General features: G+C 60.0%; 1 protein-coding gene across 1 annotated transcript in view; it reads right to left on the minus strand.

Annotated features, from left to right (window-relative positions):
• LOC119107250 (ral GTPase-activating protein subunit alpha-1) overlaps positions 1 to 11,524 on the minus strand; it is a 30,102-nt gene extending 18,578 nt beyond the window's left edge. The window contains exons 1-16 of the mRNA XM_037230672.1: positions 11,229 to 11,524; positions 9,779 to 9,889; positions 9,276 to 9,447; positions 8,792 to 8,949; positions 8,300 to 8,409; positions 7,669 to 7,807; positions 7,131 to 7,251; positions 6,520 to 6,585; positions 5,934 to 6,114; positions 5,528 to 5,599; positions 4,012 to 4,104; positions 3,399 to 3,562; positions 2,348 to 2,462; positions 1,456 to 1,578; positions 868 to 996; positions 314 to 425 (exon numbers count right to left, since the gene is read on the minus strand). Coding sequence (XP_037086567.1) covers positions 314 to 425; positions 868 to 996; positions 1,456 to 1,578; positions 2,348 to 2,462; positions 3,399 to 3,562; positions 4,012 to 4,104; positions 5,528 to 5,599; positions 5,934 to 6,114; positions 6,520 to 6,585; positions 7,131 to 7,251; positions 7,669 to 7,807; positions 8,300 to 8,409; positions 8,792 to 8,949; positions 9,276 to 9,447; positions 9,779 to 9,889; positions 11,229 to 11,346 — 1,984 coding nt within the window. The 5' untranslated portion in view covers positions 11,347 to 11,524. The remainder of the gene's footprint in view (positions 1 to 313; positions 426 to 867; positions 997 to 1,455; positions 1,579 to 2,347; positions 2,463 to 3,398; positions 3,563 to 4,011; positions 4,105 to 5,527; positions 5,600 to 5,933; positions 6,115 to 6,519; positions 6,586 to 7,130; positions 7,252 to 7,668; positions 7,808 to 8,299; positions 8,410 to 8,791; positions 8,950 to 9,275; positions 9,448 to 9,778; positions 9,890 to 11,228) is intronic.
• Between the last annotated feature and the right edge of the window lie 200 nt (positions 11,525 to 11,724).

Genomic DNA, 11,724 nt, shown 5'->3' on the forward strand with positions numbered 1-11,724 from the left:
GACAACGCCGCGCTGAAGGCGTACCATTGTGCTAACATGAGCCACCCAGGGGAGTCATGGAGCGCGAAAACAAAACTACCATGATATGATGTTAATTGAGGTTTAGGGCCGCGCCGACACCTACGGCCACTTCTCAGCATCTTAGATAGCCTCTGCACGTACATCCGAAGTTTGCCACCTCATGCCGGTTAACAGACCTTGCAGACGCCACTCAAGACGCCCAAATGCGACCGCACGGCGCCTCCCCGCGGCGGCCCGCGCCATCAGGAGCGCCCGCGGCAGCCGGCGGCCGGGGCGGCGGCGCTCCACTGACCGTGCTGCGAGTGGGCGTCGTCCGGCGGCTGGAGCGAGGCGCGCCGCGCCGGCCCGTCACCGTGGTCCCTGCTCTCGGCCGGCGGCGTCGGTCGACTCCAGGCGCCCGCCGACTGGCGGCACGTGGTGACGGGTCATGACACGGCACGTGGCGACGGGTCACGACACGGCACGCGGTGACGGGTCGCGACACGGCACGCGCCGTCCGGTTACAACGCGACACGCGGTGAAGGCCGGCATTGCGCACAATTTGTTTTTTGGAAGCACTGTTTGGTTTTGAGGTATTCTATCATCTGAACGTTCAGTTACGTCCTTTTATGATTTAAGACACCTTTATGTCGCTTTAATGCACCTTATATGTGCTTTTTTACGTAAAGCTAACGTAAATATCTTTCATTTTCAGTCGTCTCGGTCGAAACTTAAGAAGTACAGGACGGTGCGGCCCTGACAATAAAGCTGATCACCGCCTTATTCCGTGGTGCGGCGCCGGCAGTCACCGCAGCTGACACGGTCGGGCGGCACCGGCGGTCCTCAGCCCGGAGCGGGCGGGCCCACCTGGTGGCCGTCAGTGCGGCCGCGGCGGCGTTTGCTCTTCTGCTCAGTGAGCCGGTCCAGCGGCAGGTTGTTGAGGTCCAGCTCGTACACCTGGCGCGCCACCACGCGCGTCAGAGTCTCCAGCGTTTTCTGAAACACGCAGACGGCAGCCGTCGGTCAGCGGCGGCAACTGACGGGCGGAGCGACGCTGAACCCGGCGCCCGTGCCCACACGCACACGGCGGCGGCAAGGTAGTCAGGCCACGTCAAAGGGGAGATCACAAAGGCCGTGTAGATCCAATCTGGCTCGAGTTTAACTCACCGTGGATCACTCCATCCGCTTAAACGCTCCGGGTTATTCTCTCCCGCTGCCGTAGGTCAAAATCAATGCTTGCAAACGCTCGAGACCTCGAAACTCCGCTCACGTACCAGTGACACAACCTTTGAGGGACGAAACAATACGAATCCAGCAGAGGGCACGAGAGCGCTGCCGCCATCTTTGCCTCTGTCCACACCGGCAGCTGTCGCCTGACTCTCGGCCGGCCCAGAGCAGACGCTGCCGCGCGCCGGCTGCGCCACCCGGCACACAGCTCGGCCCCGGTGTACGTACGGCCCACTCCTTGATGAGCTCCTCCCAGGCGGTGAGCGAGGAGAGCGTGCCCAGGAACTGGTCCCACAGCTCCACGCTGACGGCCACGTTCAGGTTCGCCTTCACCCAGGTCACTATCAGGGTCTGCAGCGGAGGCGAGGAGCCACGGCCGCCGTCAGAGTCGGCCCGGGCCACGCCGGTAGTGCGTCCGAACTGCGCTCACAGCGCTCGGACGGGCCGGCAACGGGTCCAGGTGCAGTGCACCCCACATCACACCCCTCCACTGTCAGTCAGGGGTGCCACTCTCCCCTGTCACGGGAGGCCTGGCGGTGACAGACCAGGGACAAAGTTCTCCGAGTCGGGTCGGCGGTACCCAGGACTGTCATCCCAGGTTCACTTCAGGCCACAGCTGTCACGGTCCGAGTCCCGTCGCGGGCGCCAGGATCCGTCTACACTCAGGAACATCGCAGTCAGCCTGGTACGCGGGCCCGTGCGAGGACAGGAGCAGCGGCACCAGTGTGGGACCGTCTCGGCCGGGGCCGCGTAGCGCTGTACCGCGGCCCCGAGGCTCAGCCCACTGATCTGGGGTCACCGCCCGGCCGGGAACGCCGTCCTCGGGCGGACCCGGCCGGACGACACCCGGCCGCAGGTCACGACACCCCCCCCCCCCCTCCGCACACCCACCGACCGTGGGCTGAAGCTGGTCAGACCGCGCCCAATATACAGCGCGAGCGCAACCTCATATTCTCAGCCAACAGCTGGACGGCACGTGCTACACTTCACGACGAACGCCGAAAAGCTAACGTCGGCGTCATCCCTCGTCGCGCCGCCGCGTGAGTCGCCGGAGCAGCGGCAGCTGCCAGCGAGCCGGCCGGCAGCGGCGGCGCGGGCCGCGGGCGGGCTGGCCCCTCACCTGGAACAGCGGCCGGGCCAGGATGGCGCCGAGCGTCTGCTCGCGCGCCTTCACGGCCGGCTCGCCGGACAGAGTCTGAGTGGTGACCTGCAGAAGGACCAGCAGCAGCTGCTCCCTGGAACAGAGCCACCGGCCGGCCGTCAGTGCCGGGGCACAGGTGGACCGAGTCATAGCAGGTACAACAGAATAAAGCCATCCATGAAGGGCATCAGGGCCCGGCAGTGTCTGGTCGCCGCCGCAGAAGAATATAGCAGGGACCCCAGAGCGACATATCAGGGGCCATCGAGCGGCATCAGGGGCCACAGAGCGACATATCAGAGGCCATCGAGCGGCATCAGGGGCCACAGAGCGACATATCAGAGGCCACCGTGCGACATATCAGGGGCCACAGAACGACATATCAGAGGCCACCGAGCGACATATCAGGGGCCATGGCGCGACATATCAGGGGCCATAGGGCGACATATCAGGGGCCACCGAGCGACATATCAGGAGCCACAGGGCGACATATCAGGGGCCACAGAGCGACATATCAGGGGCCCTAAAACAACATATCAGGGGCCATAGAGCAACATATCAGGGGCCAAAGAGCAACATATCAGGGGCCACAGAGCGACAAATCAGGGGCCACAGAGCAACATATCGGTCTGAAAATGTGAGCCATCCAGTAGTCCAGTGTACCTTTCGGAGCCCAAACTGCAGCGCTGTTGGGCGCCAGCTTGGGCGGCTTCAGCGACTATTACGGCGGCGTGATGGACCTACTATCGCATGACGGCCAGGACGGCTCCAAATGTCGTCCTGGCACTGTGTCAGCACACAAACACACACGTGGTCGCTGACTGTCGACGCGGCCCTTGTCCTTCCAATACCTCAGTCAGCTAACATTAAACTGGCACGAAAATAACTATTTCCGGCCAGTAGTCCTCGCAGTGATGTGGCACCAATGATGAGTGGGCGCGCGTCCGCACCAAACACCAACACCTGACACCGGCACAGACACCGACACCGTCCGGTTCCGCGGCAGACAGGGCAGCCGGCGGACGCCGCTCACCAGGTGGCCTGCGACATGTAGACGTTCATGACGAGGTAGCGGTACATGTTGAGGATGCGCTTGCAGAGCTCCACCTGGTCCTCCATGTAGTGGCCGCGGTACTCGGGGCTCGGCTCCAGCAGGAAGATGTTGGCCGAGTTGGTGATGAACAGCTGTAGTGTATTCTGCCGGGCGGAGAGGTCAGTGTACTCGACCAGCTCACACCGCACACGAGCTGGACGCCCTGCTGGACATGCCTGTGATGGCGGCGAATGCCCTTGACAGCTTACGAACGTTCAGGATAGACGGCTTTTAAAAACCGATGTTCTCGAATTACAAGTATTTACAAGATGAGCCCCTAAGTCACCTGGAACTGGTCCGCTAGACTTCCCGAGCCGCCGGCTAGTCCTTGTAAAACAATGCGAGCCGCTCACCGTCCAGCACCGTGCCGAAGCCAAACACTGACAGACGGCGACAGCGGCGGTCGGTCCCCCTGCGCCTGGCAGCTGACTACATCGAGCTGGTTGCAGAGCGCGGCGCTGCGCGGTGTGGGGCTGGCGCGCTGGCGGCCGGCGGGGCCCACCGTCTCACCGCACCCCAGCACGCCGTGCTCGGCGGCGGCCGCCTCCCTCACCTGCAGGCCGGCGCGCACGCTCTGGGAGAGTCCGGCCGAGCCGTCCGCGGCGGCAGCGGCGCGGCCCGGCGGCCGGGCCGAGTCCCGCACGTCCTGCAGGCAGGGGCCGGGTCAGCGGGCGGGGCCTAGATCAGCGGGCAGGGACTGGGCCAGCGGGAATGGCCTGGATCACCGAGCAGGGCTGGGTCAGTGGGAGGGCCTGGGTCACCGAGCAGGGCTGGGTCAGTGGGGATGGCCTGGATCACTGAGCAGGGGCTGGGTCAGTGGGGAGGGCCTGGGTCAGCAGGCAGGGTCTGGGTCAGCAGTGAGGGGCCCGGGTCAGTGGGGAGGGCCTGGATCACCAGGCAGGGACTGGGTCAGTAGGCAGGGCCTGGGTCAGAAGGCAGGGTCTGGGTCAGTGGGGGGGGGGGGGGTCTGGGTCAGCAGGCAGGGCCTGGGTCAGTAGGCAGGGCCTGGGTCAGTAGGCAGGGCCTGGGTCAGTAGGCAGGGCCTGGGTCAGAAGGCAGGGACAGGGTCAGTGGGGAGGGTCTGGGTCAGTGGGGAGGGTCTGGGTCAGTGGGGAGGGTCTGGGTCAGTGGGGAGGGTCTGGGTCAGTGGGGAGGGTCTGGGTCAGTGGGGAGGGTCTGGGTCAGTGGGGAGGGTCTGGGTCAGCAGGCAGGGTCTGGGTCAGTAGGCAGGGCCTGGGTCAGTAGGCAGGGCCTGGGTCAGAAGGCAGGGCCTGGGTCAGTGGGGAGGGTCTGGGTCAGCAGGCAGGGTCTGGGTCAGTAGGCAGGGCCTGGGTCAGTAGGCAGGGCCTGGGTCAGAAGGCAGGGACAGGGTCAGTGGGGAGGGTCTGGGTCAGTAGGCAGGGTCTGGGTCAGTAGGCAGGGCCTGGGTCAGTAGGGCAGGGCCTGGGTCAGTAGGCAGGGCCTGGGTCAGAAGGCAGGGACAGGGTCAGTGGGGAGGGACTGGGTCAGTGGGGAGGGTCTGGGTCAGCAGGCAGGGTCTGGGTCAGTAGGCAGGGCCTGGGTCAGAAGGCAGGGCCTGGGTCAGTGGGGAGGGTCTGGGTCAGCAGGCAGGGCCCCAGGTCAGTGGGGAGGGCCTGGGTCAGCAGGCATGCACAGCCAGCGTGCAGGGCCTGGGTCTGCGGCGCCGGCTAACCGCGACCCATCAATATCACCACCGGCGGCGGTCGGCCAATATAGCCAATAACGTCTGATCACAACAGATGGTGGCATCCGTCTCCTGTCTGACGTAACCGAGCCACCACAGACCGCTCCAGATATTCCACGAAACGTCGGTGTAATCAGCTCAAGAAATCTCCCAATGTTGATGTCCGCTGTCAAATCGAAACGCGGGAAGAGACGACATGCTGCGACTTGACTTCGTCAACAGCGAAAGGAATGGACCATGTGATGCATTTCATGTCAGCTTCCCCAGGCATCCCTAACGGGTGGCTGTTCTAGGAACAGCCCCCCGTTCCACACCAGAGCGGTCGATGCCGAGCCTCTGAGCCGGCTCCCATTCCTGGCCTGACCTCTGCGTGTACCGACGTTCGGCCGTCCAGCGTCAGCTCGGCGGGCTCCAGCAGGAACGGCGGCAGCTGCACCTGCTCAGCACACGCCGAGGACGCGCCGGTCAGTGGCCGGCCCGCGGCGTCGACGGCGAACGAGCCGAATGTCGTGTGGCCCAGTCGGCGACAGCCCACCCTCCATGTCCCGTAAGACGCGGCCGCCACAACGGAAAGCGCTTCACACCCGACGTACACCGACCGCGAAACAGACTGTACGGCCGCGGGCAGCCAAGATAAGCCGCCAAAAAGCAAACGAGTTTCGGCATGTTCCATGGAATACCGTGACTCCTCCGCCGATCATCCTGCACACCCACAGCTCTCGGTCAATAGCTCTGCGCCGGCCACCGCCGCCCACTGCCCCGACACGCACGTTGATCTGGATCCAGTCCTTGTAGACGAGCACGACTCGCTTGATGGCGGCCGAGTAGTGGCAGCTCAGCAGGAACGCCTGCCTGAACACCTCGTGGACGAAGTTGACGTTCTGCCGGCTGGCGAAGAGCACGGTGCGCACGAGCGCCGCCTGGTCCGGCTGGTGCCGGCCGCAGGGCTCCCTGCAGGCGGGACGGCGGTCAGCGGCCGCTCCTGGCGCGGCCCGCACGCCGGCGCCACGCTCAGCACGCGTCGGTACGCACAGCGACCCGCCTGGTGCGGCCTCAGCGATGGCCAGCGCCACACAGCGGGGCAGAGCAGACCGGTGCGGCATGCGAATGATGAGTTGGCTCCTATTAAGAGAGATCCGGTTGGATTTATAAACATGACATCATCGGCAGATTACCACAGGCAAGCCAACAGCAACACCACGCTGCATCTCACAGGCAGCAAACGGCAACTCTGAATGGCATCTCCATCCGTCGTCCGAACGCCGCCTCCAATGAGACGCATGTCACGAAAGGCGGGCAGCACGTGACGCCGCGGAGCACGCGGCGCCGGCGAGCCCGTCCCGGGCGCTGACGCACACTGGTCCGAAGGCGGCGCCGCCGCTCGAGTCGGAGGCGAGGCTGTGCAGCGAGGCGGGCGCGTCGCTGTCGCCGGCCGACGGCGGCAGGGCGCGCCGCGGCTCCGGCGTGCCCTGGCTGCCGTCGTCGCCCGAGCCGCCGCTGCCGGCAGAGGCGCGCCGGCGCCCGGCGTCACGCACCAGCGCAGCAGCGGCACGCGGCCCCGACGGACACACAGGCCGCGGACACACACATACACACACACAAGGCGGACGTCATGGCGGTCATGATAATGTGCAGAAATGGGGACGGACCCAAGAGACAGACACACACACACGACAGTTACTGACTTGCATAGCAGGCATCAAGGCAATCGTGGACATTTTTACACATGAAGATCACCACAGGCCTCAGCCAAACAAAAACTCCTCATGGACAAACAGCAGAGCTGTAGCACCAGCTTACAGACGAACATCAACATACAAAGAAGCACCAAAAGCCGGCAGTACCACGGAACCGTCACCTGCAAAACTGTCACCAGCGCATGCGCCGCGGGGGCGCGGCCTCACCCGGACTGGTGGGCGGACCCGGCCGGCGGTGGCGCAGTCTCGCGGCCGCCGGAGCGCGCGTGCACGAAGTTGGCCACCCAGCGGATGACGACGACGCGGCAGGAGACGAGCCGGTCGGCCGGCCGCGGCGCGCCGTCCACAGAGCTAGCCATCGGCGAACGCTGGCGGCGCAGCTCGGGCAGCGCTGCCGGCCGGCCGGGGAGGCGTCACCGGCGGCGGTGCGACCAACACACACGCCAGTCAGGACGGTGGCGGCGGGGGGCACGGGAGCGCGGCGTCACCATACTGTCCCGACGCGGCCCCGGGCGTCCACGTGCCGGTGCCGGATGAGAGGGACTACACGACGTGGAATGAACGGAGCGAGACCCGTCCGCGGAGGGGGGGGGGGGGGGGGGGGCGGGACAGGACGGGACGGGGTGTCAAAACTTTCGCCCGACCAGCCGACGTAAAGCGTGATGTGGTGAGTCACAGACCACATCCGGGTGCTGACATGGACCGACCACACGCAACGTGGTCATCGCGCTGTTACGACAAGGTTTATCACGCATCCGTGGATACAGTCCGCTAATCGGCTTCACGCCATCGCGGTTTGCGAACTTACTCAGCGTTGGCCTGTACAGGTTCGTGTGCCAGTTGAAGTCGGGAAATATGTGCGGAAGATAGAACTGCTTGAAGTTGTCGAACAGAAAGTTAAAACAGCGCACATGGTACGCCTTGTCCTTCCACTCTATCCTTGTGAGCTGCAAACGAGGAAACACGGCTGTCGGGCTGCACGGCGCAAAAAACGCAGCTGTCACGACCCCATTGTAAGACTGTAAGCCGACATCAGCACGCCGCTTGGTGTCGCATGCCCAAATATCAACCCCACAAAGCGACGCTAAAGCGCGAAGCTAGGAGCACGCTCGCGGCGTATTTAAACGATGGGAAAGGACAATCAAGTCCTGGTGACCAGAGGATAATTACTGTGGTTACTGATCAACCACTCTCACCGTCAGCATTGAGTACAATCATGCATAGAATAGTACACACTGCCATGTTATGCCTTCGTATATATGTCGTACGACGCACATAAGGAGCTGCGTGGCAATGCATACATTGCTACACATAGAAGTTTCGCTCCTTCACTTCTGTACACGGTTGACCATCCTGTAGTTATTTTCATTAAGAACGAGATGGCCCCGGTTGAACACTAACATGGACCATCCGGCACCTGATCTCAGCCGGCTGCTAACCTGCGTGACCATGTTGTCCATGAGGCACTCCAGGAAGAACCGGGTCAGGTCGTCAGAGGCCTTCTCGACGCCCTGCGGCGGCAGGATGGGCGCCACGTCCACTGGGCCCACTGCAAAGGTGCGGCGCGTCTCAGGTCTGTCCTCGCTGCCGGTCGCAGAGGACAGGGGGCAGCAGGGCCGATGTCCCGACACATCTCGCAGGCGGGGTCGACCGCCCGGTCCGGCCCGGCGGACGTCCCAGCACGTCATAGCCGGCGTGCGAGCCGTCTGGCACGGCTAGGTGTGACACGGCCCAACATCACACCACGGTGAGGACCGTCTTCTCATTGTGCCTGTTGTCCGGCTGGGCCGCCTCCTTACCGTGCCTGTTGTCCGGGTAGGCCGTCTCCTCACCGTGCCTGTTGTCCGGGTCAACCGTCTCCTTGCCGTGCCTGTTGTCCGGCTGGGCCGCCTCCTTACCGTGCCTGTTGTCCGGCTGGGTCGTTTCCTCACCGTGCCTGTTGTCCGGGTGGGCGGGTGACACTCGTGGCGCGCTCTGTGGGGCCGCGTGAGACGCAGGCGGAGGGAAGCCCGGCACCAGGGTGGCGAACATCGACAGCAGTTCATCCGAGGCTTGCTCGCCCACCTCTTGGAACCAGATCAGGAACATCCTGTGACGCGGAGGCCGGTCATCAGCTCTGCTGGGGCGTGCCTCAGTCCACATCACCACATGCCCCACCCGCCAGCACCAACTGTGAGTGGCATTACTAAATAAATACGTGACAAATACCGGATCAGAGAATAGCAATTCCGGATGCTGCTCGGTGCGAGAAAATTGCACTTCATGCAAAATCAATGACCTAAATCTCCATGAGGTAGCAACCTAACAGCAGACTACCACCAGCCATCACATTACAACAGCTGACCATCACTGGTGACGACAGGATAGGAGAGGCCACCCAGATCACTATGCCACAGCAGAGGGAGGGGGCCTGACCTCATGGCCTCGCGCCGCAGCCGCAGAATGTTGCCCGGGTGCAGCAGGGTGCGCATCACCCGGCTGACGCTGTGCAGCTGCCAGCGCTGCTGCAGCAGCTCAGGCAGCAGCAGCAGGATGTGCTCCAGGATGTAGAGCACCGACTCCACGTCTTCGCGGTGCGCCCGGTGTGCTGAGGCGGACAGGGGTGCAGTCAGCTGCGATGTCGGCTCCGGCCGGCGGCGACGGCCAGGGGGGGGGGGGGGGGGCTGTGAGGTACCTGCCACACCTGGCAGCCAGCCCCAGCCCCATGTGAACTGTGAAGCATGCTGTTGATAACTGAACAGCCCTTGGAATAGTCTGATACGATGCTTGATGAAACTTCGCTGGGCTGTTGTAATAGGTAAGCCATGACACTATCTGTTCATATCATGTAACACAGTAAAACAAGCCCTGCCTTAGAAGCTCTAGAGAAAGTGAATATCATTTACAGAAATTCCGGCCATTGGTAACAGGGGACTTACGCTTAATCTTGACGCTGGCCTCAGCTGCAGCAAAGACATCATAGAAGAGGTAGTAGATGTGGCTGTAGTGGGTCTCAAAAATATATTTTGCTTCCACAAGGTCAACATTTTCTGGAAGAAGAACATTTCATGGTCAGAACACCTCTGAAAGAGTGGATGCAAGGAAAGCCATGGTGAAAAGTACTTGTTTTGTTCATGACATGCACTCAAACTGGACAATCCCGTTTCCATAACAAAGCAGCATATACAGCTCTGCAAATTCAAGTAAAATGAGCCCCATAAATAAGCAGAAGTAGAGAAAATCTGAAGGCAGTGATTTCCAATAGCACATGTGCACTTCCCATGTATAAGGCAATACTGTTGCCAATTGAGTTGCTTCAGGCAGTATTCAATTGGTCTGATGACCTGTCTTGACTCTCAATATCTGCCCTCCACATATCACATGAACAGTATTCACATGCTACAGCATGGCATATGACTTGCATTTTAAATTCATGTGAATTAAACTGACACAAATGTGTAACATTGCCCACTTCAATATGCTGGAGGCCATTCTCTGGTCTCACCAGGCCATAACTCAGCCAAACAGCTTTGAATCGACTTGCTTGACATTGCAACTTGTTATCTATAAGATCATATCTGGAGTGCCACCTGCCAGTAAAGTGGTGCAGCATAACTTTTGAGTACATGGGGCATGCAGTTTCCACCATAAAAAACAGGTGGATTATAATGATGCCATACAGCAAAGGTGGTGCTTCAGAAAGGGATGCAGCAGCACCAATAAATTTAGGTATAGAAAAGCTTCCAATTGAAGAGAACATCCATATGTCATGACATACTGGAACAGCCTGATCTCAAAACAGCAACACAAAAATACAAGTGCCTGCATATAGGCAGTTCAGTTATACCTGCATCACACAACATGCATGGCCTTGCTGTACACCTTTAGGGTGCAGGATTAGTCCTCTGCTTTGTTCTTCTGTTTGGCCGCCAGAATAAAATACATTGACTCCTACAATATGTCATATAGCCTAATATTGTATGCAGGTACCTCATCTGAACCATTGTGACCTGGATTGCTTGCATTGAATCCATTCTGGAATTGATCTTTGTATATTTGAGCAAGAACTGTACTCTGCTTGAAATTATGCAGTGCTGTCTGAAGCACAAACCTGAGCAGCCCCAGAAGCTGACCGAGGGTCAGACTAAAAGTAAGTACACACATGCCTACCAAAGCTACCTATTTCATAAATATGGCATTCTTAAAAAGTTTGTGTAAGTTAGCATCTTTCCACTGAGAGCTTAACAACAAATTGAAAGGTACAAAATGTCACATTTCTCAATGTGTTGTGTTCATGTTAACAAAATAGCAAAATGCCTGCCCATGCCATTCACTCATTAGTCACGGCAATGCAGAGCAGCAAGCCAACACATTTCATGCCCAACTCACCCAATATGATGCGAAGGTGTTTCAGGCGAGTCGCTGAGTCCTTCTTGGTGTCGAGAATCTTCTGAATGGACTTTTTGACATCAACGGCGGCATGTCCTTTCTTGGCAAGATTGAACATGCTGACATTCTATAAAAATGTCAACCGACAACATATGCAGGTTCTCATTCGAAGCGAAATATCACTGAACAAGACTTGCAATGGCTCTTACAACTTAACCGAGCAAACCTTCCCCGACAGCACCGCAATGGGCAGTGTACCCACAACCAATCACTACCGCCCGTCCTTTCCCACAGATTTCTACTCCACATTCGTCTATCGCCGTTTGTTTAGAGGGCCTTGGCCCTACCAAGGGTAGGTAAAAAGAGTTTCAGTTTTTAGGCTTGATGTGTGATTTTCATGACGTCATGTAATGGCTTAGGCCAAAATAACAAAAATGTGTTGGCCTAAGCTGACATACTGGAACAGCTGATTGGTAATGGCTTAGGCCAAAATAAC

The sequence above is a fragment of the Pollicipes pollicipes genome, unplaced genomic scaffold (assembly GCF_011947565.3).
Source record: "Pollicipes pollicipes isolate AB1234 unplaced genomic scaffold, Ppol_2.1 Scaffold_2555;HRSCAF=2994_pilon_pilon_pilon, whole genome shotgun sequence".
In the NCBI taxonomy this organism is placed as follows: Eukaryota; Metazoa; Arthropoda; class Thecostraca; order Pollicipedomorpha; family Pollicipedidae; genus Pollicipes; species Pollicipes pollicipes.